The 25,114-nt window shown below is 35.9% G+C and overlaps 1 protein-coding gene across 1 annotated transcript in view; it reads right to left on the bottom strand.

Annotated features, from left to right (window-relative positions):
• FAF1 (Fas associated factor 1) overlaps positions 1–25,114 on the bottom strand; it is a 152,808-nt gene that overhangs the window by 40,011 nt on the left and 87,683 nt on the right. Inside the window, exons 9-13 of the mRNA XM_014870659.2 lie at positions 13,599–13,694; positions 13,081–13,207; positions 12,175–12,238; positions 11,115–11,196; positions 3,144–3,298 (exon numbers count right to left, since the gene is read on the bottom strand). Of these exons, the coding sequence (XP_014726145.1) occupies positions 3,144–3,298; positions 11,115–11,196; positions 12,175–12,238; positions 13,081–13,207; positions 13,599–13,694 (524 nt within the window). The remainder of the gene's footprint in view (positions 1–3,143; positions 3,299–11,114; positions 11,197–12,174; positions 12,239–13,080; positions 13,208–13,598; positions 13,695–25,114) is intronic.

Genomic DNA, 25,114 nt, shown 5'->3' with positions numbered 1-25,114 from the left:
CACAGAACTTACTCAAAGTAACAGCTCTCTTCACAGCAAGCCTGATGTCAGAGGCAATTAAAACCCATGGAAGCCAAAACAAAGCTTCCCCTCAACTGTATTAACTAGACTTTGCCTTCATTTTGACAAAGTAACAGTCCTGCATGGCTGCAGAAATAAATTTTTTAGTTTCTGACTCCCAAAGTTGTAATGCTTATGGTCTTGCAGTACAGCTGGCAGGTACCCAGTGCTCACACAGTATTTTACTCCTGCCTACAGACTCTCTTGAGTCTGTTGGAATGGATATTGAAGACTGAGAGATTATAGAAGAAACGTGCTATTGTACAGTAATGCAGGTTTTAAAGCACATTTCTGTATCAGTGTCAGCCGAGATACACATTAAAAACTGGGGACAACTACAAGATTTTGGAGCTGTTTTTGTTCTACAGTGTTCAGGATGGACCCTCATTTCATAAATGAGAAAATTGGAGTATTAGGACTAATTTTGGAACAGGATTACATTTGTAAATCAGAAATGCAGAAGATTTTTTTGGGGGTTATATAAGTCTTTATACCTGTTTGAATTTATTGATGCCATTGCACAGTACTGAAACCATGTCTTTTACTACTGACATTGAGATGTCCCTGTTGACTGCTGTAAATCAAATGGACCTGATTCCTCTGCTGTCCCATCCTGGCTTTTCCAGCATTTTTACAATGCAATTCTAAGAGTGGAAATGAGCTACACCAGCAGGCAAGACCCAGCTCCTCCTGTTGTTGCTGTTGTCTCCTCACCATTCAAATAAAAAGCTCCATTTTACTGTGTTCATAGGGATACAGAACAGAACGGGCTCCAAGACCACTGTCACTGTGTCACATGAAGGGCAGTGACCGAACAGAGGGACTGAGTATTTATTTATGGGAATGCCCACAGTGCATTGGCACTTTCCAAAGGGAGAAGGAAGCATCGTGCCCCCTCTGAAGAAATCACAGTCTAAGGAGCAGGATGTGACACTAAACACAACTGAGAAATTATTCTAATTCGAGCCAGCATGCCTTGTTTACCCCTTACTATTTTTTGACCTCACTGTTAATATGACAGTTTCTTTGTTGCTGTTAGCAGAAAGCAAAAAAATGAAGGCTTAAAAACCCTATCGTCCAGCACAATCGGGGACTAAGTTCATTGAGAGCAGCTATAAAGCCTTAAACAAGCCCTTTATTTTGTGTTTTAAGAAGTGTCATAAGGAGTTAATAGGACACAGCTGTACAGGCTCTTTCTAACAAGCAGCTTCTGTCGCTTTGGTCACCACAGGTGTCTGTGTAACCTGCAAACTCTTATTACTAGTGTATCAAAGTTGTGCTACTTAATAGATTTCTTTAGTAAAACACAACAAAGCAATTACATGGCTGTTGATCGTTAGTCATAAAAAACCCCTCAAACACAGTTTTTCAAAAGAAACTACACTGCAATTTTTTGTCATTGTAAAATAAAAGAAACTAGAGAATTAAATAGAAAAGCAGACAATAGAACAGCAGGTAGTCAACTGAACTTAGCCACTACAGATGGTTTAGAAATAGTGTTTCCTTCCACACCAACTTGTGGGATAAAAGAAAAGGAGGAGGCTCCTTACTGCCCATGAATGGCAATACCAAAAGACTTAAGCAACTTTCCAGTCTATGTATTTGGTCCCATGAAAGAACCTAGATGTTTCTTTTTCCTCTCTTATTTTTTTCTTTTTCAGAAACTTTTAATCTGTTTTTACAACTGCTTTTTTCCATAAGCTTTTACACTTCTCTAGAATAACTTAAACCAGAAACATTGCTGCTGACCCCTCCAATGACAAAATGCAGAAGGTCAAGTGAGGAATTCCTGAGAAATACAAGTGTCATTTAAAAAGCATATTAGAAAAAGAGACTGTTCTATTCTCCAAGCTCACCTCAGTAAAGAAATATTAACTATAATTTACATAGTGAAGACTAGAAATACATAAATGCTCTATTCTAATAATCCACAAGAGAAAGAAACATATATGTATCATTTTCCTTTTTCAATAATTGTGGAATTGTGTAAAGAAGTGGCAATCCTATTCGGGGCCAAATGACTGTTGCATCTTTCAATCAAAAATTGGTATAACTCTAATTATAGTAAGATACATAATATGTTATCCTGGCTAGACATGATCCGTCATCTTCTGGTAAATAAAGGTTATGAAATCAGGTTCACATTAGAGACCCAAACAAGTCTGATTTCTAAATGCTAAAATAATAATAATAATAATAATAATAATAATAATAATAATAATAATAATAATAATAATAATAATAATAATAATAATAACAATAATAATAATAATAATAATAATAATAATAATAATAATAATAATAATATCATTCTGTTCAGTAGATCATGATCAACTGATAAATAACTAAAGAAGAGAGAGGTCTTAGTATAACACTAAGAAAATTTGTTGGTAATCTACAAAAGTTGTAGGAGGTGGAATCTACAGCTTTAATTTCTTTAGTCATCAGCAAAATTATGGTCTCTGTGAGACATAAGATAGCTTTTATTATATTAACACCTTTATTATATTAAAACCAAAATATCTGAACATTCCCAAAGGAACGTTATGTAAGAAAACTCTAGTTCAAAAAAGTTCATATGAATTGCAAGTGTTTAACATTTTGTATAATCTGTTCTTAACGCTAATTTATCATATGAATGTTATTTTAAAATAAGATTTTCATTAAGTACAATAGTTATTGCCACAGACAGCTCTCATGCAGTTACACCAACATATACACAATTAATGCCATGTAATATTATGGCACTGCAATGCACAACTGTGAAGGCACATGTCTGAATATGGAATCATGTTTGAAAATAAACTGGGAAAAAAAAAGAAAAAAAGGAAATAATTTCTTCAATTACTTTTCCCTCATTTCTTTAAATATTTTTTCCTGCACAGGAATAAGAAATTACTTTGTGATGAACACAAGGCCAGTCCAATTCTCAGTGAATGTCAGCCAGCACAGCTTCATTGATCAGATGAGAAGGAGCATGAAGTTTTAGCTCAAATAGACATTAAGCACAAAAAGATTTGATAGGCAGAGCTAAGGGCCTTCCCTAAGAAAAGCTGCTCCACTCAGAGTCCAAAGAGTCTTACCTTGCTCTGTTTGCTTCTTTTGTCATGTCCCATGCCCAGGTTATGAAGTTCTGACTCAGGTAGGAGACAATAGATTCAGCACAAAGCATTTGAGAGCAGAAGACGTTGGTTAGTACACTTTCATCATGGTGGAGGTAGATAGCAAGAAGCTTTCTCTGGAAAAAATGTGACAAGAGATGAGTGGAAAGTTCATCAGACAATTTAGCAATTTAAAGTTGCTGCTGCAGATCCGTGTGTTAGTACCCATGATGGGGTTCATCAAGGGCAACAAGTATCTCAACATGCACACACAAGAAATAATCAGCAGATTTCAAGTCAAATGGTCCATCCCTGCAAATTTTTATATATTCTTAATGATTCCTAATGTTCTGAATACTAAAATATAATATATGTTTAGAACGTGAAAAGAACAATGAATGAAAAACAAAAACCTTATTAACAGACCTAAGAAATGACTGAATTTTTTTAGCTTGTTGCCTAACAAAAATAACATTTCCCTGAACAAGGAACACACTTCTTGATTGGACAGCATCTACCACAAAAAACAATTATAAACAACCTGAAAAAAATGACAGTGCATTGCTATCACCACCTCTGTAGCCAAATAAAGAGGCACTACATGTTGAGATGGTGTCTATGGTCTCTTGAAACAAAATATTCTGTGCTGTTCTTCTGGAACCCCATCAAATAAAACTTCAGCTTCACTGCCAGCAGCTGCGTCCCCATGAAAATCTCAGACCACTTTTTGGAAAGCAAGACTGTGTGCATGCAAATATAGAAAGCAGACTGCAAAAATACAGGGAGACTATGAACTAGCTAAGGACTGTGATTTTGCAACTGGCATTCAATGAATTATAAATATAATTCAGAAAATTACAGCTTTCCATTCCTCTATACCCATATAAATTACTCACTTTATTTTAAAATAGCACTTGAACATATTTGCTGAGATGATATGGTGCTATTTTCAGACTTTTATTTAAAGTAATTTCAAATCTCTTCATCAGAAGTAACACTGAACCCTAGATATTGATGTGTATTGATATAGCAAGATATGGGATGCAATTTCCAGCAAGCTGTCTTTGCAAAAAAAACCCTGTAGGGCTCTCGCCTCATATACTGGCTTTGGATAAAATTTAATGACTATTTATAAAAGGAACATTTGAACATTCGACTTTGGGAAAGGGATTAGTAATTTGCATTACTGTTTGTCTAATTTAATTTAAATGTTCCTCAGAACCACGTGCACATGTGCCAGGAAGGGCCATTAATAAGCCCAACATGCAGAGATCCATATAAGTGCAGCCAACAATGTTGACTGAAACTAAACTTGAAAATCCAGGGCACTGATGCACAATATCATGCAATAAAACAGCATTTCTGTGGTGATATTTAATTTAAAAAGAAGAAAGAGGCAGGGGAAGATCAGGCACTGTCTGTTTTTGAGGATCAGCCGTTCTGCATTTCAAAGCGTCGATCCCTGCAATATCCAGGTTACTGTGCTAGAATCTCGACTATTATATAGCAGTTGTAAGAGAGGGAGGGCAAAGATGTGTTTACTCAGTGATTAGGGCCTTAGAAAAAGCCTCTAGCTCCTAGAGAGACAGCTCACCACTTATTCATTTGGACCAATTCACAAAGCCTAGAAAGATTAAACATCCATGCTGAGAAGACAAGCGAATGCAGACGGTGAAAAAGAAATAAAAATTCTTTAAAAACTCTGAGATGACTTCATTATTTTTTCCACAAGGAAACTTTAGGAAAGTGTTTAGTTAGAGAAAAACCCACATTGACCTCTCTCTAAACCCTTAATCTTTCCTTTGTGGTGGCACTGCTTTGTGGTAAGCGGATGGCTTTGCTCTCCTCTTTTCACTGGGAGCGGACAGAAAAAAAGGCTCTTGAGAAACACTTTTACTTCCAAAGAAACAACCCCATGAAACTGTTAAATATGAGATTCCCTACAACAGAATGTTTCAAAATATGTACAGTTTTAGGCTTAAAGATTTAGGGACAAATTTTAGTAAACAGAACAGACACAAACACAATGGAGGTTTACACTGAGTTACTTCCCAAGGGAATGTAATTTTTGTTGCATCAACAAATCTCACCATGCAAACACAAAACTCCATCACATATAAAAGACTGTACTTGTATCTGATACTTCATCCAAAATGTTAAGGGTGGGCACAGGCATACTGCTATGGTAAATGCAAAAGAGGCAGCAGGAAGAACTGAAGTGCTAAAACATGATTTTTAAAAATATTTGTGAAAGCCAGGGACATTTTTTCCTTGGAAAAATGCATGATTGCAAAAGGCTCACAGCTTGAAGTTTGTTGTTGTTGCTGTTGTTGTGTGGGTTTGTTTTCAGGTTTGTTTATTTTACTAACCCATGGTAGCACATATTTATAAGCAAGTTTTGGTTGTGTTTATTTCAAGCCTTTGAAAAGTCAGAGTAAATTCTAGGATTCTATTATGACTAATACTGAGTATTTCAAATTCAATACTATTAAAACAGCCTTACAAAACGTTGAACAGTCTCAAATTCCACAAAAAAAGCCTACTAATGGAGCACTAGACTGTTCTGTGTTGGATTTTTCAACAATATGACTCAGACGTTAGCATGAAATTTTAATCAAGGAAAAAAATATACAACAGGGAAAAACTTTCACGAGTCCCTACAGTGGTACAGGATACCAGAAAGGTTTTAAGCACTGAATACCTGATGGAATTCCAAAGGCCTTTGGACTTGAGGAACTTAATCCACCAAGGGAAGCATTTTTCAGAGTACGTGCATGCTGAAGACCAGGCACTTTAAAGCTTCAGAGAAGTTAACACACTTTGTACAGAATTAAAAGAAAAGTTGTCACTGATGTAAAATTGAAGGAAAAGTTGTCATGGAGGCAAAGAACCCATAGATCTTGAGGTGACAAAATTAGCATCAGTGGGTAGTGGGATTTCTAAGCGTCTCAGCCAGCTCTTAATACTGTGAATTACTCAGATAACTCAAAAGAATATGAACTTGAATGGGAATAGCAATGCAATCACAAGGGTCAGCAAAACCACAGACCTGAATGGCTATTTTTGAATCTCAGGTATACACATCTGAGTCATGACTGAGACAGAAAAGTTCATCATGTATCAGCTCCTAGAGGCAACTGTCCAACTGGTAGGCTAACAAATCATAATCTAATTTTTTCCTCCAGGTTTTATGCAGTGAGAACTAATTCAAATAAACAAAGGGATGCATTTGAACTTCTTTAAATGTTTGAAGTGCACAATCTGATCCATCTGTCTAAAGTGATCTTGGAGCTCATGGGATCAGCCTTGGACACAGCTACTTTATCTAGCCTTGTAGAAGAGATCTGAAAAAAAACTGTACCCCACAGATTCCTGAAGTAGGAATGAGGTGATCCCGTTAACTTCTGATCCCACATTTTGTAATAAACATGGCATAAGACATCCCCAAACTAGCTCCTAGTTTAATCTTCCTGTAATTTTACCTTTCAGTAAAACATCTCATCTCAAAAACCCATCAGTGATGAAGAATCCACAGGAACCATGGCAAGGTGTTCAAACAGCTACCCACTCTCCCAGGTAAAGGTGTGGTAAAGCCTGATTTAGTCTACTTTCATCTTCCAACTATTTGATCCTATTATACTGTTGTATCTCCATTTCAATCAACTGCACCTGTAGTGATATCTTACATAATGCAAATAGTATCCAGTAATTAATGCTAAACACAGGTAAGATCTGTAATCACAGGCTTTGAAAGAAAAGAAGATGTAGAGTGAGACAGAGAAGTTCAAAAAACATCCATTATTTAGTATCAAATACAGAGGGGGCTGAGGAGAGACCCATACCCAGGAGCATTTCTCTCCAGATGGGAAAGATCAAGCCACTCTTTAGATAAGAAAAATGAAGGGTGTGCAGGCAAACAGTGAAGCTACTAAACTGGTATGTTGTAGCAGGAATTTCTAAACAAGTCATCCACAATTCAGAAATAATTTACAAATTAAAGGACAGAACTGCTAACACACATCAGGCAAGACTGGAAAGAAAATGGTGACTGACATGAGACTTAACTGGAGCTTATGTACTGATATTTACTATATCAGTTAATCTTCGTTTTTCTTGGTTAAAATTTCATGCTAAATATATAACCTCTGAGTCATATTGTTGAAAAATAGTGCAGCTACTTCACTCTTCCTGAAAACCTAGAATCATACTTCTATACCTGTCCTCCAGCTTCAACCAGACCATGTCCATTAGTGGTCAGGTATTTATGTTTAATCAGAATCTGTAAAGTGGTAAATTCCTCCACCAGCTGTAATCTGTAATAAATTCAGTATAAACTTAATTAACTGAAATAATAAGGGACATTTTTCCGAGTTACACAGATAAAAATGATGCTACAGAAAGCCCTCTATGAAGGAATATTCTGCTACCACCAAGGAAAAGGGGGAAAAAAAAGCTTTTATTTGAACATGCCAAATCATGGAAGGAGCATACTTTGCTCTAGGTATTCAGGAAATAAAGAACCCATATGTGAGAGGGATGGTGCTGCCTCTAAATTGAACCTAAAATACTGAATTCAAGGAGAAGAAAAACACGGTTCATTTTCAGAATGCAGGAATATATATTGAGGTGACAATACCAATCTGTGCTAAGAGAGATGTTTCACATATTTATTAAAAGTCAGTGGACAGAAAGGTTGAGAGAGGAGCAGGAGGTGAGCTGACAGAGGTATATAAAAATAAGAGCTCCTGAAAAGGCAAAGGCAATGTCTTTATTCTTTCTCTAAATAAAAGAATAGCAACCACCTATAAAAATGGAAAGACAAACAAGCTCTAATAAAAGAAAATACTTGAGTATTGCTCACATATATAACTCAGTAAGCTTCAATATAGCAATTAAAATCCAGTATAAATAACAATAGCACCATAAGTTAGGATAAACCCTCTGATGTCTCAGAACAGAAGACACCCACAAACTGCTTTCAGACACAAAGACACTTCTCCCAAACACCTGGTTAAAAAATGTCTATTATAGGATTTCTTCCATGGCATCAGATGTAGCAATTGCTATGGCAGTGAAGCTCTGTAGGAAGAGTAAGCTCATTCTTCAGAAACTTAGTGACAGGGAAACTCTTCTTTCCAATAGACAGAGGAAGACTTCCACAAAAACCAGCTTAATTGTTAATTTAATAAATCTGTGCCTCTCTTTCTCTTCCTGATCCCATTAAAAGAAATACTGAAAATATTTTCTTGTCATATATACAATAAGCCTTGGGAGTGAATACACAACACCCTTAACTATCAGGTTGCTGGAGGCACCTGGGAATTTCATGGCCAAGGACACTGGTTGTTAAAAGCAAGGCTCTATATCTTGGGTATTGTATTTTTGTGGCAAACAGTTACACAGGTTTTAAAGCAGAGCTATATTTGACCTCATTCCACCTCTCCTACCAAAACCTGACACTGTTGTGGCAGCAGTTGCTCCAAAGGTTAAAAGATACCCATCATGTAAGTTAACCTTCACTGGCTACACAACTCAAACACAGCACATAAACACCTCAATTTTTTTTACAAGGTATTTCTTCTTCAAGCAACATTTCGTGAAGTAACTATGAATTACCATCCTTTTCAACACATGAAAAGACAATAAGATTTAACAGGAAACATCTATTTTCATAAAAAGAAATTGAATTCATATTCTGCATTCAAAACACATGTTCTGACATTAGTTAATTTTCTTAACCCAAGTTTAAAAAGATTCTGGAAAAAAGCTTGATGTTTATATACACTGGGATTTTTTTTTAATTTTTTTTGAGGTAAAAAGTATCCACAACACAGATTTAAAACACAGCTGATGGCTGTCTCACTAGACATGAACTGTAGAGTGCACCTTCTGCTCTGGACAGCATTGAGAATTTGTCAAGAAAAGGCCAAGATCTCTGAGCACTCAAGCTGCCAAGTGCTCTCAAATTAAATCAGTTTGAAGCGGTTTTCATTAAGATGGATTGAGTGTGGCATCGTGAGAAACACTCTATCAAATGTAGTGTTTTACTTAGTGATTAAGTATATACCAGTTGATGAAGCTGCCCAAATCCTTCGTAATCCCACCACTCCAATAAACATTTAATGAGTATATAAGTTCAAAAAGCCTAGTAGAGGATTTAAACCTTCAATCTTGTTTTTATTTACTCTTGGAACTCAATTTCTCACTTCAAGTGAAGAATGCTGGTGCCTGAAGCTCATCTGTTGCCCTGGTAAAATTAAGTGCCCTCCATAGTATAAATTAGAAGACAAGACACACACGTTGCAATTTCTCCAAAGCTTTTTTTTATACTGATATATATATATATATATATATATAAATATATATATATATGTGTCTGTGTGTATATATATATAATTTTAATTATTTTATAAAAATACGAAATAATGTGTCCCTTTCCTCAATTCTGAATTCCAGGAACCAGTACTGAAAAAAATTACTTTGTAACAAGGAAAAGCAGTGAAAATAAATGGTATTTCCACATTCTCATACCTTTGCTTAAAATCAGAATATTACAATAAAAATAATGCCATTCCAAAGGTGGGAGGGAGAGCTTTCAAAATAAGGCAATATTCAGAAAAAAAACCCAAAAATCCAAACAACATAAACAAAAATTAATACTCTTCTAAATATATACACACATTATATATATATATATATATATATATATATATATATATATATGTATGTATGTATGTATGTATATGTATATACACACATCTATACACACAATAGTTTTATTATGATGATGACCTGGTCTGAATAAATCACAAAATATTAAAAATGTAAGGTGACACAAATTTCAGAAGTGCTATGTAAGTAGCACAAGAATTACTTTGAGCAACAAAAAACTAAGTAACTGCACTGCATTAATATCAGATTTATAGATAGAAAACTATTTATGAAAGTTCTTAATGAGCTTTTGTCCACTATTACACTGATCCACTGTCAACCATTTCTGATGACATGACACAAAATGAACTTCCCAACTCACACCCTCTTCTTGTTCAATTCATAGCATTTTTTTTCTATGTGCAAAGACATGAAAATATTCACTAAACTTAGAGTGTTAAGTATGTGTCAGCCTCAGCTATACTGTGTGGATTTATAATTCTCACACTTATCAGAACAGCCCCTAACATAATACAGAGGCTCCTTCCAATATGAATAACTACATTCTTCATTTTAAAATTAAACATCTATCAAGAAAACAAAAAGTAAATTTAAACAGCACGATTTTCTTGTTTGTGTTTCAGCTTTATCTGTGCTTAATTATGCAGGGTTTTGGGTTTCTCCTTAGTGAATCAAGTCACCAAAACTTAAATAAACTGTCCCCATTCTAATTTTATTAAAAATACTGATTTTAACACTGTGCATGGAATAACAGAAACTTGAGATGCCTGGCCGGATGTACAGAAAAACTAAACAACCAAACCTTGGTACTGGAACTTGGCAGATAAAGGATGTACAAAGGGGGGAAAAAAAAGCACACTGTATTTCAGAGACCTTTCAATTTAAATTTACAATTTCATTAGCCATTCTTCAAAGGAGTTACCAACATGCAACAGTGAACTTGTCAACCACAAGACTCGCAGGCAGGGTTATCTGGTGCTAGGACACCATTATTGCAGCAAGAAAAGGGAGGAGGGGAAAAGAAAAAGAGTAGTTCTGACAACTAAAGAACTCCAATAAAAATCCAGCCTAAATGACTGGAAAGCATCAGTTATTCACTGTCATTTCATCAACCACTAAGATAAGGATTTTAGTCAGTCAACTGAGTGCAACTCTTCTTGAACAATAAAAGCAAATTAACTCCAAAATGTAGCTCAGCTTTTCAAAAATAAAGATGAAACCCTGAAGGTGATTTCCATTCCACCACAATATTTACATAAAGTAGTTTTAATACACACTTACATCTCTAGCTTTCCCATAGAAGGCTTCTTGAAAAGCAGCCTCTAATGATCCAATAAAATAAACAGGATGGCAGTCACCATATCTATTAGAGATAAAATTCCCAATTAAAAAATTAATAAAAAATTACAAAATCAAGTCATTTCAATATTCTATCTTTTCATATATTCTGTAAATATAATGCATTGGCCAAACCTTTAGAAAGATGAAGTATTACATTTCTAAAGGACAGAAAGGAAATATTTAGGACCCATTTGTTTTCTGACATTGAAAAACAAAGTAAAGGACTATTACCTCACAAACTTTATCAGAAAAACATTCTGTTTACACATGTAGATAAATTAAGTTCTACACAATTTCCTATAAAATTTTTCAATCATAATTTATTTCCTCTCTGTATTATATCCTTAAAGGTTAATTGAAAGCTATTCTTGCATTACACATTAATGCATCTCATACACATAAAGGAGTATTTCATCACAGGAGTGAAAACAGAAGGCACATAAACTTTGCATTACTTTGCAGCTTCTACCTATTCAATGAAACAAAGCAACTGTTTAACAGTGCATGATTTGGTAGTATAAAGTTTTCTAAAAATTCAGAATTTATATGTTTTTTAAAAGTCTATATTTATCCAACCACTTTGCTATTGTGAAAACTCTTACAGCAACTATGTAGATATTTTTCAGTATTAATCAGTTTCAGCTTTTCTGTTCCTGCATATCATAATAAAAATTATCATATATAACCAGTCTTTCTCATCCTTCTGGACCTTTACAGAATTAAGTAATGGCACTACATAGTGACAAAATAAATAAGACAAAAATCAACCTCTCCAGCTTGGGCTGAAAAATAATTTTATTTAAGAAGCAGCTCTAGTAGCAGAGTTAGAACTGAAATAAATTAGATTAGGATATCTAAACATGCTATATTCCATTAGGCTGTCTAAATATGCTATAATCTCACAAGAAAACATGTACACTTGGTTTATTTTTATTTTCATTATTTACTAACTTTAACTCAGTTTGTGATAAGAATTGCACAGTTAATAGACTAAGCTTACCTTGAAGAAAACTCTGCTGTAAATTGTAATAAGGCATCTCCTTCATTTTCAGCATTTTCTGGCACTTAAAAAAATGGGAAAAAAAAAAAAAAGAAATGCAACCTTATGGAAACAGGTTGTAATATGCAAACACATTCACTGCACAGATATTTCATGTTCCCAGCTTACTGAAGTGTTACCAAGAGACCACATAAACTTCACAAAAGACTAAGAACCTTTCGAAAGACAAGAAATTTCTAGAGGGTCTCACTAATATATTCAGGTTTTCCAAACAGTGAAATCCTCAGGTCCAGTGTAATGTGATATATCACTTGCTCAGAGTCAGCACTTTGGACTTACTTTAAGGCTTGAAAGGCTCGACCTTTAGTTTTTAGTTTTCCAAAATTATTAAATATATTTGCTGTCAAAAAACTTCTAATGAAGTAACACTAATGAAAGCCTAAAGTAAATAAAGAGTATGCAAGAATTGCATGTGGGAGATAACTGACTTCTCCTGCTCAATCATTTTCATAATTCAAGGGCAAATAATCACTGAGAAACTTGATTAGTATAATTACTAGAACATTAATAAAAAATAGAATCTGTAGAATTTTCAAAAACAGGGACGTGGAAATCTAGTTATCTATAGGTGCCTTTGGACAGAGATCACAATTTCTTTGACTTTGTTACTCATCAATTTTACTTTAAATTATCATTGTTCAAGGTTAAAAATCCCTCCACAGAAAGGTGCTTTTATCATTGCCAGTTCTGTGTGCAGTATTTTCCTTTGATACATCCATCAGGCAGACATTCAAACAATTCTACCATTCCTACCAAAAGACACTTTCCAGTTTCTAATTCTGCAGACTCCTCACACCTCTCTGCCTTCACCTCTGCTGTACAACCTCCAGTTAATTGAACTCTTACTCATTGGCGATTTCCTCAAGGCAGATGATGCTACTCCAAACATTTCTCCATCATCAACTCCAAACTCAGTAGCATCTTCAAAGTCATCTCCATCACTATCACTAACCATATGAACATCAGTGCACTGCTGTATAAAAACAAAACCCCAAATCCACTGTAAGCTTCTATTTCAGACATTTTCAGTGAAATACAAAATATATACACAGTGGCAAATACTTACAAATTTCTATAACTACGTAACACATTGCAGTTTAATTTACTATTTTATACAGCATTATCAAAGGTAATTTTTAACAGAAGTCTGGTGGACAGAAATATTATGTGGTAAAATGCATTATTGAAGAATCTCTGCATACATATAGTTGAGCAAATTTTATCCGAATTTAATATTTTGTTCCATCTAATGGTACCAGAGCTGGTCCAACTGCACAAGAGTGAGAAAAGCCATACAATGGTGGTTCTTATATTGGTATTTGGGATACCAATATAAAGGAGAAAACCCAAAATGATGTCCTTACCTCCTCTGACTGTTCCCTTGTTTGTACAGGTGAAGATCTTCTTCCAACTGTGAGTCGATGGCAAGGAAAAGTCAGTCCTGACACAGCTAAAGTCATCTACAAAGCAAGCAAGAGTTCTTCATTAAAGCCACAGTCTCAATTAAAGCTTAGGGGGGAGAGTTTAAGGTTGTTTAGAGATTCAAATTAAAGACTGTCTTATTTAAACACATATTAAGAAGAAAAACTAAAATGATTCCTTACATTAAAATATTCAAGGAAACATCAACTGAGTTTTACTGAGGTATGTGCACAGAGAATCAAAACAAATTCCATGGAACTGCAAACTCCAAAGTGCCTTGAGTTAACTTTGTCCTGAAGCAGTTGAAGTTTGAAACGTTACCGTACATGGCAGCTTTTACAGTGCTATGCTTTGATGATGTAAACGTAGATTTTTTTTATTGCTAATCAAGAAGTAATTGTTAAAGATCCTAAGTACTGATACAAGTAATTAAAAACAGCTAAATAATCTTGAAAAAAAATTGTATTTTGAAAGATCTGTTTATCAGCAGACATTGCAATAGACACAATCACATTGGTAACTTAAAAAATACATTTCCTCTCCTTTTTGGTCATTTTAAATGTCAAGGGTGCACACCATGTTCCTCATATGAACAAAGACACACACAACCCAAACTGGTGACACTGCAGTCAGCACAGTCCACAGGATGGATGTTCAGTAGTCAGAGGCAACAGAAACAGCAATTCTGCCCCTTGCTGTATGCCTAAATCTCAGTTTTTAAGAACTACCACTAGAAAAATTCTACTGCCATTTGAAAGACCAAATAATTATGATGTCTGCAAACACAAAGCAATAATATTTGAAAATCTAGTCCTATATTGCATTTAAAAATGCACTAATTATAATGCTTAAAAATGAGAACTGTCCACTCTGTGACCAGAGCCACCTGTGCCATCCCTGCATTTAAAGCTTCTGCCCATCCTCCTGCCTCTTCTGAAGAGCACATTAGTCCAGGAGAAGTGAGCTTGATGACCACAAACAGTAATTTCAGAAGCATCTAAAACCTATCTGGACTGATTTTACAATGTGAGTAGCTCTTAAATAAAGATAATTTATTATGGTTTTGGCAGTGACAAAGTATTTAACGCTATGCAATTTTCAGTGATGTGAAGAAGGATAGTCCTGATTATGTGCTTCAAATATCATTTCTAATGGTTCCTTCAGATGAAACACACAGATGACAGAAAAACACCTAGATCTTGTAAAACTTATTAGTATTTTTGCAGGGCACATAATGAAAGATTTGCATTATACATTTCAGAAATACAGCACTTTCCTAATTGGACTGTAAAAACATTAAGGTAAAATACATTTTAATCATTCTCAACAAAAATCCAAGAATAAATCATAAGACTTAAATTTCATTTACTGCCATGAGCACTGAAAATACCCCATTTATTTTTTATACATAATTCAGAGCGACTTTCTCACTTGTCTGCTAGAACTCACAAAGATTTAATTTGCTGCAGGTTGAAGCAGGCTGATTAAGCAGGCTGGTTACCAAATGAATGTTAACCTGTCTGAACTAGCCTACTGTCACATTCTCACAGCAAGGTTAAACACAAGTTTAGCTGTGTAAAAAGCCCAGCAATCATCTTAAAGGAAGTGAATTATAATACTCTGGAGTAAATGAAATATTAGAGACGACACACAGGTCTAGACCAATTACCTATGAAACTCCTGTGACAAGAGTATAAGAACTGCATTCACAGTAATAATCCACCATTTCAATTATTATTTTTATAAGCTTTTAATAATAAACAAAACCCAACTGTTATAAAACCTGAAACTTTGCCCTGTAGTTATCACACTATATGAAATGCTGGCAAAACACACACACATTAACCACACACAGACTCCAGCTCCCTCTCTCACAGCATTAAATACCCTGACAGATGCCTGGAAAGGCTCCTGGTATCTTTTACATGCACATTAAAGAGAGTGGTAAGATCAAGCAGGCAGTTATTGTGCTGCTTCATCACTTGGCCCAATTGCAGGGTGTTGCAATTCCAATTTGCAACCCTATATTATAGTGTCAAAGCGTCTCTCAAACACGAGCTAACAGCAGAAGGGGTTCCACATCAGAGCCTGTTTCATCCTACTCTCCAGACAGTTGCTGGAATGTTGGGGGTTTGTGCACATTGGTGTGAGAAATCGCCCTTCCCTTTGCTTTTTTTATTTTCTGAGAAATTTTTTTTGCAAAAGAAATAGCAGCTATGCCTTCATTCCAAAATAAATGGGAGGCATTAACATTCTTCTAGAATCAAGTTATCTTCATTCAAAGACAGAGAGTTCTCTTGCAAAGAAAGACTCTTGCACCTCAAAAGCTCAAGCTTTATTTTGGAAATCATAAAAACTCCAAGATTAAGCAAAAGATTCTTTTCCAGGCAGCTCAGCACTGTGAATGCAGGCCAAGGTACTGATGGGAGCACCACTGGAGTGTCTCAGTGGCAAGGACTGTAGATCTCACACTGCTCTTGGAGAGGATTTTCTATGTGAATATTGTGCCTGCCACCTCCCAAACAGAAATGCAGAACATTATCATTGCAATAAATTATCATTGTATTTCAGCCACCTTCCCATGGGAATGAACAAAATCTTTATACCGACCCCATAACTGAAAAAGTTGTTTTTTAGCCTGAGTACCTGACTACCTATATTCTCTACCTTATGATCCCATTTGTCCGTGGAAAAAACTCAAAAGCCAGACATTTTTCTGAATTTTTCTTTTTTTGCATGAAAATTACCACTATGTGGGTACCAGAGTAGGATGGTGAATGGGATGGCTTCCAGATGCATAAGAAAACACACTGAAAATACATTTGCAGGACTTGTGCTTGAATGACAAGCTAAATATAGGTTATGAAATAAATAATAAACTAAACCAAAACTAAATAATTTTTTTTTGGCAGGTAACCTATGCACGTGCAAATCAACTGTCTCAGAATCAAAAGGTACGTGAGGTGGAAAGTGAAACATAATCAGAAATAAGGAAAATTACTTGCACAAAGTAACTCCAGAGCCAGATCTTTTGTCCAACACTAGACATAAATAAGCTTGTGCTTATTTAAAGTTTAAGTAGTCTCCTATTTGGTTTCCTATAGCTTTTAAGGAGAAGGACAAGAAAATTCAAGATTTCAAACATTTCAGGGAGAGTGGCTGTGGAGAGTCTCCTTTTAGGAGACAGCAGAGATACTAAATGGATTCAGTATCTCCGTTATTCAGAAAAGTACAACCTGGACTAAAAGCATACAAAAGAGAAAGCATACTAAGAGAAAGATCACTACAAATCTAACAATTTAGAGGGGAAAGAAATAGTCTGGTGCTCACTTGTGCTTTCCAGCTCTAAGACACTAATACTATTTGTAAATGCTCAGTGTGAGATGATTTGTTTTTCAATTGCCAGCATTAGCAATCGAGGGATAAAGTTAAGCAACATCTTTTCTGATCCAAACATGCAGGATTCTTTGTCAACCTTCCAGATTAACCCAGAAATACGTGCCAAATCTGGAGTGAGACCAGATGCTTTAAACAATAAATAATTCTTCATGTTAGAAAGTATTAGTTTTATGTAGAAGCTTCTAGAAATATAATTCAGAAAAATCTAAACCCACTGGTTTTTTGCCAAACATTTCATGATACAAATATGCCTGCAGGAGAGCAAGAAATCATTGAGAGCATGTAATTACAGAGTGCTGCCATCTCATGCTCAGAATACTAAGAAAAATTACAAACCTACATTCTCAAAACCTTGTGTCTTCTAGAAAGAGTTTGTTGGCACAACTTAATTCCCAGTCTTGCAGACTTCTGACATTACAAATGGAGGAACAAACTCAGTCTCTTGTACCTGTCCAGAGATATTTAATCAAGGTGCTGAAGACGTGAGAAAGATAAACAGCAGAAGGAACATGAAGGAACGATACCAGCAGAGAACTCCAGCTGCAGAACTCACTCCACTGAGAAATGCTGATACAAAAATTATAAGCTCGATGGACTGCATCAGGAAAGCAGTAATTGGATATGACAAATTGGCCTTCCTCATGTTCAGCCACACACTGATGGAGAAAAACAGCATCTCAAAAGAGATTTGAATGGCAACCATACCTAATAAGGAAAGTGAAGGAAGTTGTAAGAGTTTTCTAATGCCTTACAGAATACAGCTGGGACACTTAAAGTGTCCAGCTAAAAGCAATAATCTGTAAAGAATGGGACATTCTTCCTCATCCTCAATTATTGAGAGCTTGTGCTGTTCAAAAGATACTTGCTATCAAAGGATCCCACCTCTGCAAAGGGATAAAGCTTTTCATAAACAAGAACTATTCAGAACAAGCAAGTATAATGTTTAAAGAAGGCAGGAATACTGGTTTATTTTGTGCTCTTTGTTAAGCTTTTGATTCTTGCAAGAGCAGTGAGGGTTTTGAGGTTTTGGAGTGTGTGGGCACTCTGATTTGCTTTAATGTACATTAATGCATATATCTGAACATACAGACACTTACCTGGCAATCAGGACAAGTTATTAAATGGAGCCCTTCAGCTGCACTACCCAGTACTTGTCAATTTTTTTAAAAAACAGCTTTTGGCTGTTTAAAAGACCACTGAAAAAGGAGAAATTATCAGTCACTGTAACGAGGTAATTTTATTGTTTGAACTACTCAAATGACAAATTCTTTCCAACTCACTGGAGAGGTATTTTTCCATGACAAAATATTTTCTAATACTATTTTTTTGGCATAAAGTAGAAATTCTTGATTATTTGTTCTCAGAAATTCAAAGGTCAAACTGTAAATCTTACAAAGCATTGGACAGAAATTCAGAGAACACTTGATCCATACACAAAGGAGAAGATTCTATCAATGATGCCAGATTTCACTTACACACACACAGCAAGTGAAGCAACAGGCATTATCTGACAATGGCAAGCCAAAACCAAAACCTTGCAGTGGACAAACCTTCTGGATTTTTAATATAAAAAGATCCTAACAAGAAATGCAATTTCTGTGTAATTTCACTTTCACTGCTATGAAACAGTCCAATTATTCAAGTAGCTGAACTTCTAATAAAGAATCACATTTGACTGTATACAATCTGCTTCAACAGGAAACTAAATAGGAGAAATCTCATAGCATGATTTTCTACTGAGGTAAGGGGGAAGAAAATCCATTTTCTGCTTTTAATACTCAGAGATAAAGTAAGCAAACAAGATTCTGGTGTACAAAGTAAAAAGCATGTTTTCCAATACTTGACTCTCCCCCATAAATCTCCCATTAAAAGGGCTCTTCCTAAAGGTTGCTTAGCAGGCTGCAGGACACACATGGGGGTTTGTAATACACACATATCACACAAAACAATTCTCAATCAGAAACGAATGCAGTGTTGCCTACAGACTGAAACCTAATCCTGGTTCAATGTGACAGCCATTTCACCTTGCCCAAAATGTGAGTTGCTTACCTTTTCCATTTACTGGTTTATTCATTGATATAAGGCTTAAGAATAAAGAAATAAACATGATCAAGGACATTTCATAACACCCAGTTATTCAAAATAACTTAAGGGAGGTGCCCATAGCAAAATACTCAATGACTGGCAGGTATCTCCTGTGTGAAAATTTCACTCCCATATAATTTGATCCTTTTTCTCATTTGATTAATTACTGTGATGGTTTTTTCCCCCTCATCACATAAGAGAAGGGATAAGGATAGAGGGCTGAGCAAAGAGCATTGTCAAGCATTTCAATTTTCATATTAAATTTACTATTCTGTTATGTGACCTTTTATTATAGCATAAGGTAATTTCCTGAGTATGATAAATGCCAATGTATCAGATGGATGGATGGATGGATGGATTTTCTTGAAGTTACAGAAAAAAAGTTGCATTTTGAACACAACTATATGAAGTTTGAGATGGAACTAAAACTTTGATAAGGAAGATAAACTCTGAGAAGGAACATTTCTGTCCCTGTTTTTCAATCAAACATTCTATGCATATAGATGGACTTGGATATAAGGTATTGTATACATTTTATATATTAGGGATCAAATGCTTTCATTGCCTAAGTGCACTGACAGTAGGTAAGGTAATAAGACAAAACAAATTATTAACCAATTTAGTTGGAACACCTAGATAATAAGTTACTCTTCTTGCTGTTTACCATCACAGCTAGATTGGTCAGGCTGTTCCACAGCTGAGGCTCACTCACATTTCCATTTTCCTTATGTAACCTATCCTTTTCGAGATTGAAGACACAAGGGAAAGCAAGGAATATTTGTATGGTGGACAGGATATAGCAATTACTGTGGCCTACAGGAAAAATCCAAGTGTACAATGCAGAGGGGAGAGGCAGAGCAAGTGAGTGAAGTTTTGTGTTTGTGCTTGAAATACAAGAGTAGAAAGCTTTCATAAAACAAACAGTTGAATAAAATTGTGGTTTCTAAGTGCATTCAGCACAATCCTTGCATGTGAATATTGAAGCAGGGGAAATAAGAGAATGGGAACTTTGGCAATCTTTTGCAGTTCTCTAGAGATTATCAGATGGCTCCACACTCTTTCCTGGCTGGAGATCCAAATAGAGAAACCAATCCATGCAAGAAGGAGATGGTGGACTCCCAAGCAACTCATGCCATTTCTGAGGATACTCAAAGTCCCATCATTTCAAGAAGAATGACACTATGACATGAGAGAGTTTCCATATGAGCTTGTTCTTGCCACGGCTGCAGTTCCTGGTGTTTACCCAAGCATTATTAACAGTGTGTGGGCAGCCTGCTATGCTCAGACAAACCCTCACTGAATTCCTTGGGAACAAACAGGTGGTCAGCACTTCCAAACCCATCACTTGTCACTGTATAACTATTCAATAAATAACATCTCTTCTTTTCAGTGTATAATCTCACAAAGGCAAAGTGATACATGATTTAAGAATTCCTGTATGTTCATAGTTAAAAGTTATGTTTAAAGCTTCAAGAGATTAAAGATTTTCTGTGAATTAATGTTTGTCCTTTGGCTTATTTTTTTTCTCAAAAGTTAGCAAGTATTTTTCCAGTAGTAACAGACAGTAAAATTACTTCTATCCATACTAAAATACATCGTGAACATAAAACAAGTGTTATCACACCAACAAAGAGCAAGTATCCCAATGTAAAATGAAGGTACATTGCAATTCAAAAAGCATATCTATTAAATACATTCTTTTAGTTGACTGAAACAAGGGCTTTTTTTGATTATGCAATTAATTGACTCAAAGATTTACTACCCACGACTGAAGGGCTCTCTTCAGTCTGTACTGCTCAACTAGACATTGTTACCCAAGTTCAGTACATAATAAAAAAAAAGAAATCAAACATCCAAAGCTCATCTGCTGCCATGTAAGCCCTTCTCCCTCCCTGAATAACAATAAAAGTGGATGTAATTCCACATTAGCCACTTTGTCTTTTGACATCAAATAGCATTAACTGGGAAAAACAATCAAGTATGCTTGAGGTTTGTTTGTTTTATTAAACTATTGCACAAATATGAAAATGAACAGAAGAGTTTAAAAAATTTGACAGCCCTTGAAATTAACTTCTTCTGGAAAATAACTTCATTTTCATTATGCATCTCCAATAAAAAGAAAAAAAAACCCTTGACAGGTATTCAACGTTGCATTTTAAACACTAACTGGATAAAAAAAACATCTCTAGGGTGGAGTGTGTTCAGGTTATAAATCAGTAATGCTTATTTTAACTCCTCACAAAGTGTTGTTGAGATAATTACTGCTGACAGCTTTATTCAAGGTTCATTTCACTTTTTCTACTATTTTTCCCCTGTTAGAAGTTCAGCAGGGCCCATGGGAAGATCCACCCCTCACACCTGTTAGGGTTCTTCATGTTACTGAGGCCAGTTTGGACACGTCACTTCAAATTAGCATTGTGCCAGAGCGCTGTGACAATTACTTATCGCAGGTTTAACTTGAAAAAAGTTTCTAATCCAGCCACAAGAACAGTGTCAGAGTACGTAATTTAAACCTGTCAACACAGGTTGTAGGAAATTCATTCCAAGGATTTCAGTCATGTTCCCATGGTAGATCTCTGAACTATAATGAAGCTTAAAACCACAAAGGAATGCTATAGAGTTAAAGCACAGAACCCAAAAGTTAAAAAAGCTCCGAATGTAAGGGCTAAAAAAGTGTCTGAACAAATACTCCTGTTTTAAAGTTTGATAAATTCTTTAGATTAGGATTAAGAGACTGCCGTGTTAATTCTCCAAAATTCCAAAAGGCTGCTGCATATGTATCTTATTTCACTGCGAATGGGAAGGCACAATCCTGGCAGATCTTTACATGTGCTGAAGGCAGAAATGTGGTGAAGCAGCTCTGGAATTATCTTGAGGATGGTGTGGGAGGCTGGAGGAGATCCATGGCACAGTGAGGAGGTCACTTGTGTCCTTCAGACACCAGACCAGGGACGCTGGCATTGCAGCAACAACCACTCCAAAGGCAGCTCCACAAAACACAACGAGATTCTTGTGAGCTTGAGAAAAGGTGGTGCCTGGTGCTCTGGGAACACCCAGCCCTGGTGTGCTGGTTGAACACACATGCCAATTTTTGCTACAGCCCCTGTTAATCAGCAGCCGTGTTACTGTGCATCTACCCCTCTCGTTTGCTGGCTGAATGAAAATTATCCCCGGTTTTGATTATTTCTCATTTGACTGAGCCTAGTTAGGCAAATTAGGAATTAAAGCAGAAGGACAGCTACTGTAGTACTTAATGTTGCTTCAAACCACAAATATATTTAAGGAAACAAAAAGAAAATAATATTTCCTCGTAGAATTAGATTCTGCTAAAAAAAGAGATATACTTGAGAGACTGAAATAAATACCCATGATCACTTACAGAGCTCATTCTTCTTGTTAGACAAAAACTGTAAATATTAAAAAGGATGAAAAATCTGCCAAGCCATTTGCAGCTATTTGAAACACAGGGTAACAGAATTAAATAAACGCTGAAAGACCTGGAACACAGTTAAGTATAGACCATGAGGCTAATTGTGGATCTTGAGTTAATTACTTTCCACTGATACGTTTTCTCAATGGTCTTTTACATGAGTTTTTTCTTTCCTCAGTCTGAACCCCAAGGCAATTCAGCGTGCTAGCCTCCAAACTCTGGGTGATTCATTGTGTACTTCTGCCTTAGGATTTTTAGCTCATGCAGAGAAAGCCAGGCTTTCACATCAAGTTGATGTTAATGTGCACTGACAAAGCAACAGTAAAGGAGCTTCATGTTTGTCACAACGTGCACTCTTTAATTTAGTAATTGCTTTATACTGATATGCAAATAATGACACATTTCCCAAATTTCCAGTTCCTCAGCAATGCTTCTGCTAATTACTCAGTGGTTAAAACATATGCATGTAAATTGGTTCAGTGAGTTTATTAATAGGTACACCTGTGTGAACTGATCTATAAAACACACATGCCTGGGAACAGGTCATAACTCACTGTACATTCCTGAAGGTCTCTGGGACTGAAAAACACAATTCTCTAACTAAAACAAGATAAATTACAACTAACAGAGTGTTATTCACAGATAAACTGGGATTCCCAACCTTCCCTAAGCTAAAGAGAGACTGTCTTTGGGTGACAATAAATCTTAGTAGTCAAAGCATCCTTCGAAAGAGGGATCAAGTTAAAGAAAAGAAAAGGTCAATAACTAAAAAAGAACAAGAATCCCTCTAGCACCTGAAAACATGGGAAAGGCCAGTGTTCACTCATCCATCAGTTAGATGTGGTCTCTGTGGATGACCACATGCTTTGAAATCTGGTTACAGTGTTTTGTGGTACTGTGTTCTCTTACCTTTGATACTCTAACATGAAAAATTCCACTGCACTTAACATGGATTCAGACTTATAACAACTGCAAAAACACTCAACAGAGTTAACCTGTCTTCCTGTATTTCCTTACCTCAAAATTGTCCTGTTTTATTTGCTGGCTTTTATGTCCCAACACAATCTGTTAAATTTCTGGTATTTTCTTTATGTAACTATATAATTGCCATGGAATATAGACAGTATAATAATTGTTTTTACTAAGTCTGCTCTCAAACCACTTATTTTTCACTATTCAGAAGAGACACAAAACCATTAACAGGTTTTTAAGCTCAGGAACAAGTAAAATAATAAACAGTATAAGCTAACAATTCATCCACATCACATATTGCCCACAGATATCCACAGATACACCTCGGGAACTGCTTTGCATTCACAAAGAGTATCAGCCAAATACTTGGCACATTTCTGGTCTATAGTGGGATGCCATTTACTTCACAACATTGTACAACACTTTGGATGGCAAGCAGAGAAGTGCCTGGATGTTTCCAGCACTATATAATTCCTTGGCACAGTTCAAGCAGTTGTGCTAGCAGAACAGCTTCCAAAAACATGCTTCAAACACTGACAGGATTTTTATGCTGCCTCTTCTTCATGGATATCATTTTCTGAGAAACTGGATTTTTGCAATGCTAGCTCTTGAAAACACAGTGCTACTGACTTCTAAAAATGAGTTTCTAAAAAGGATGATTGTTTCCTATTTTCTGTTTCTCTTACCTGGAATGTGTATCTTCTAGTGAAGTTCTGCTTTGCTTGTAATGGAGCTTCATTACAAAGAAACAAGCACCACGGTGATAATCCTCCAGGAATAATGCAATTACCACTTATCAAACAGGTGTCTGCTGTATTCCAAGGAGATTATCACTTCCTATTCTGTTCTCAGAGAGCACAGAATAAAAGAGAAGCTGCTACTATTAAATGACTAAGGGGAAAAGGAGTCTTTGATAACAGTTCCTGCCAGCATCTCTCAGCAGGGCATGAAGCAAATGTAGTCCTTCTATAACAACTTGGCACTGAAATGAGTATTTTGGTTTCTGTAAAATGAGTTAAAGCACCTAAATAAGACCACTCCTGTTAATTCAATCTGAAGCATCTCTCTATGCTTCTTCATGGAAAATTCCAAGAATCCCAGCACCTCCAGCCTTATGCCAAACCATGCCCCTTGTGAGTAGTCCTCAGAGGAATTCTGCCTGCTCCAGCAAAAATAGGCTGCAGAGCTGCTCTACAAAACACATCACTTTTCAGAGACACTTCTGTGACAATCCAGGGCTTGATGAAGGTACAAAAGGATCTCCAAGTAAATTAAATCTTTTTACCATGATACATTTGTAGGTCAAACCACAGCTGGCTGTAATTGATCAGCAAAGGCATTTTTTTAGCATATTTTCAAAGCAACTCCTTGAGTAGGAGTTATGTCAGGAGTGGATCTCTAAAACCAATAGCAAAAGCACTCTCCTGTGAAATCTGAGATACAGCTCAATGTACAGAAGGTGCTATTACTACATGGCAAAACATGTAATTGGTTTGGAAACAAGCCCAGCTGAGCAACAAGGGCAGAGGAGAAGTGAAGAGAGCAAACAACTTCACACGAGCAGGGGACAAG

This window comes from Sturnus vulgaris, chromosome 9 (assembly GCF_052056855.1).
Source record: "Sturnus vulgaris isolate bStuVul1 chromosome 9, bStuVul1.hap1, whole genome shotgun sequence".
NCBI lineage: Eukaryota > Metazoa > Chordata > Aves > Passeriformes > Sturnidae > Sturnus > Sturnus vulgaris.
This window is presented reverse-complemented; position numbering and strand designations above follow the sequence as displayed.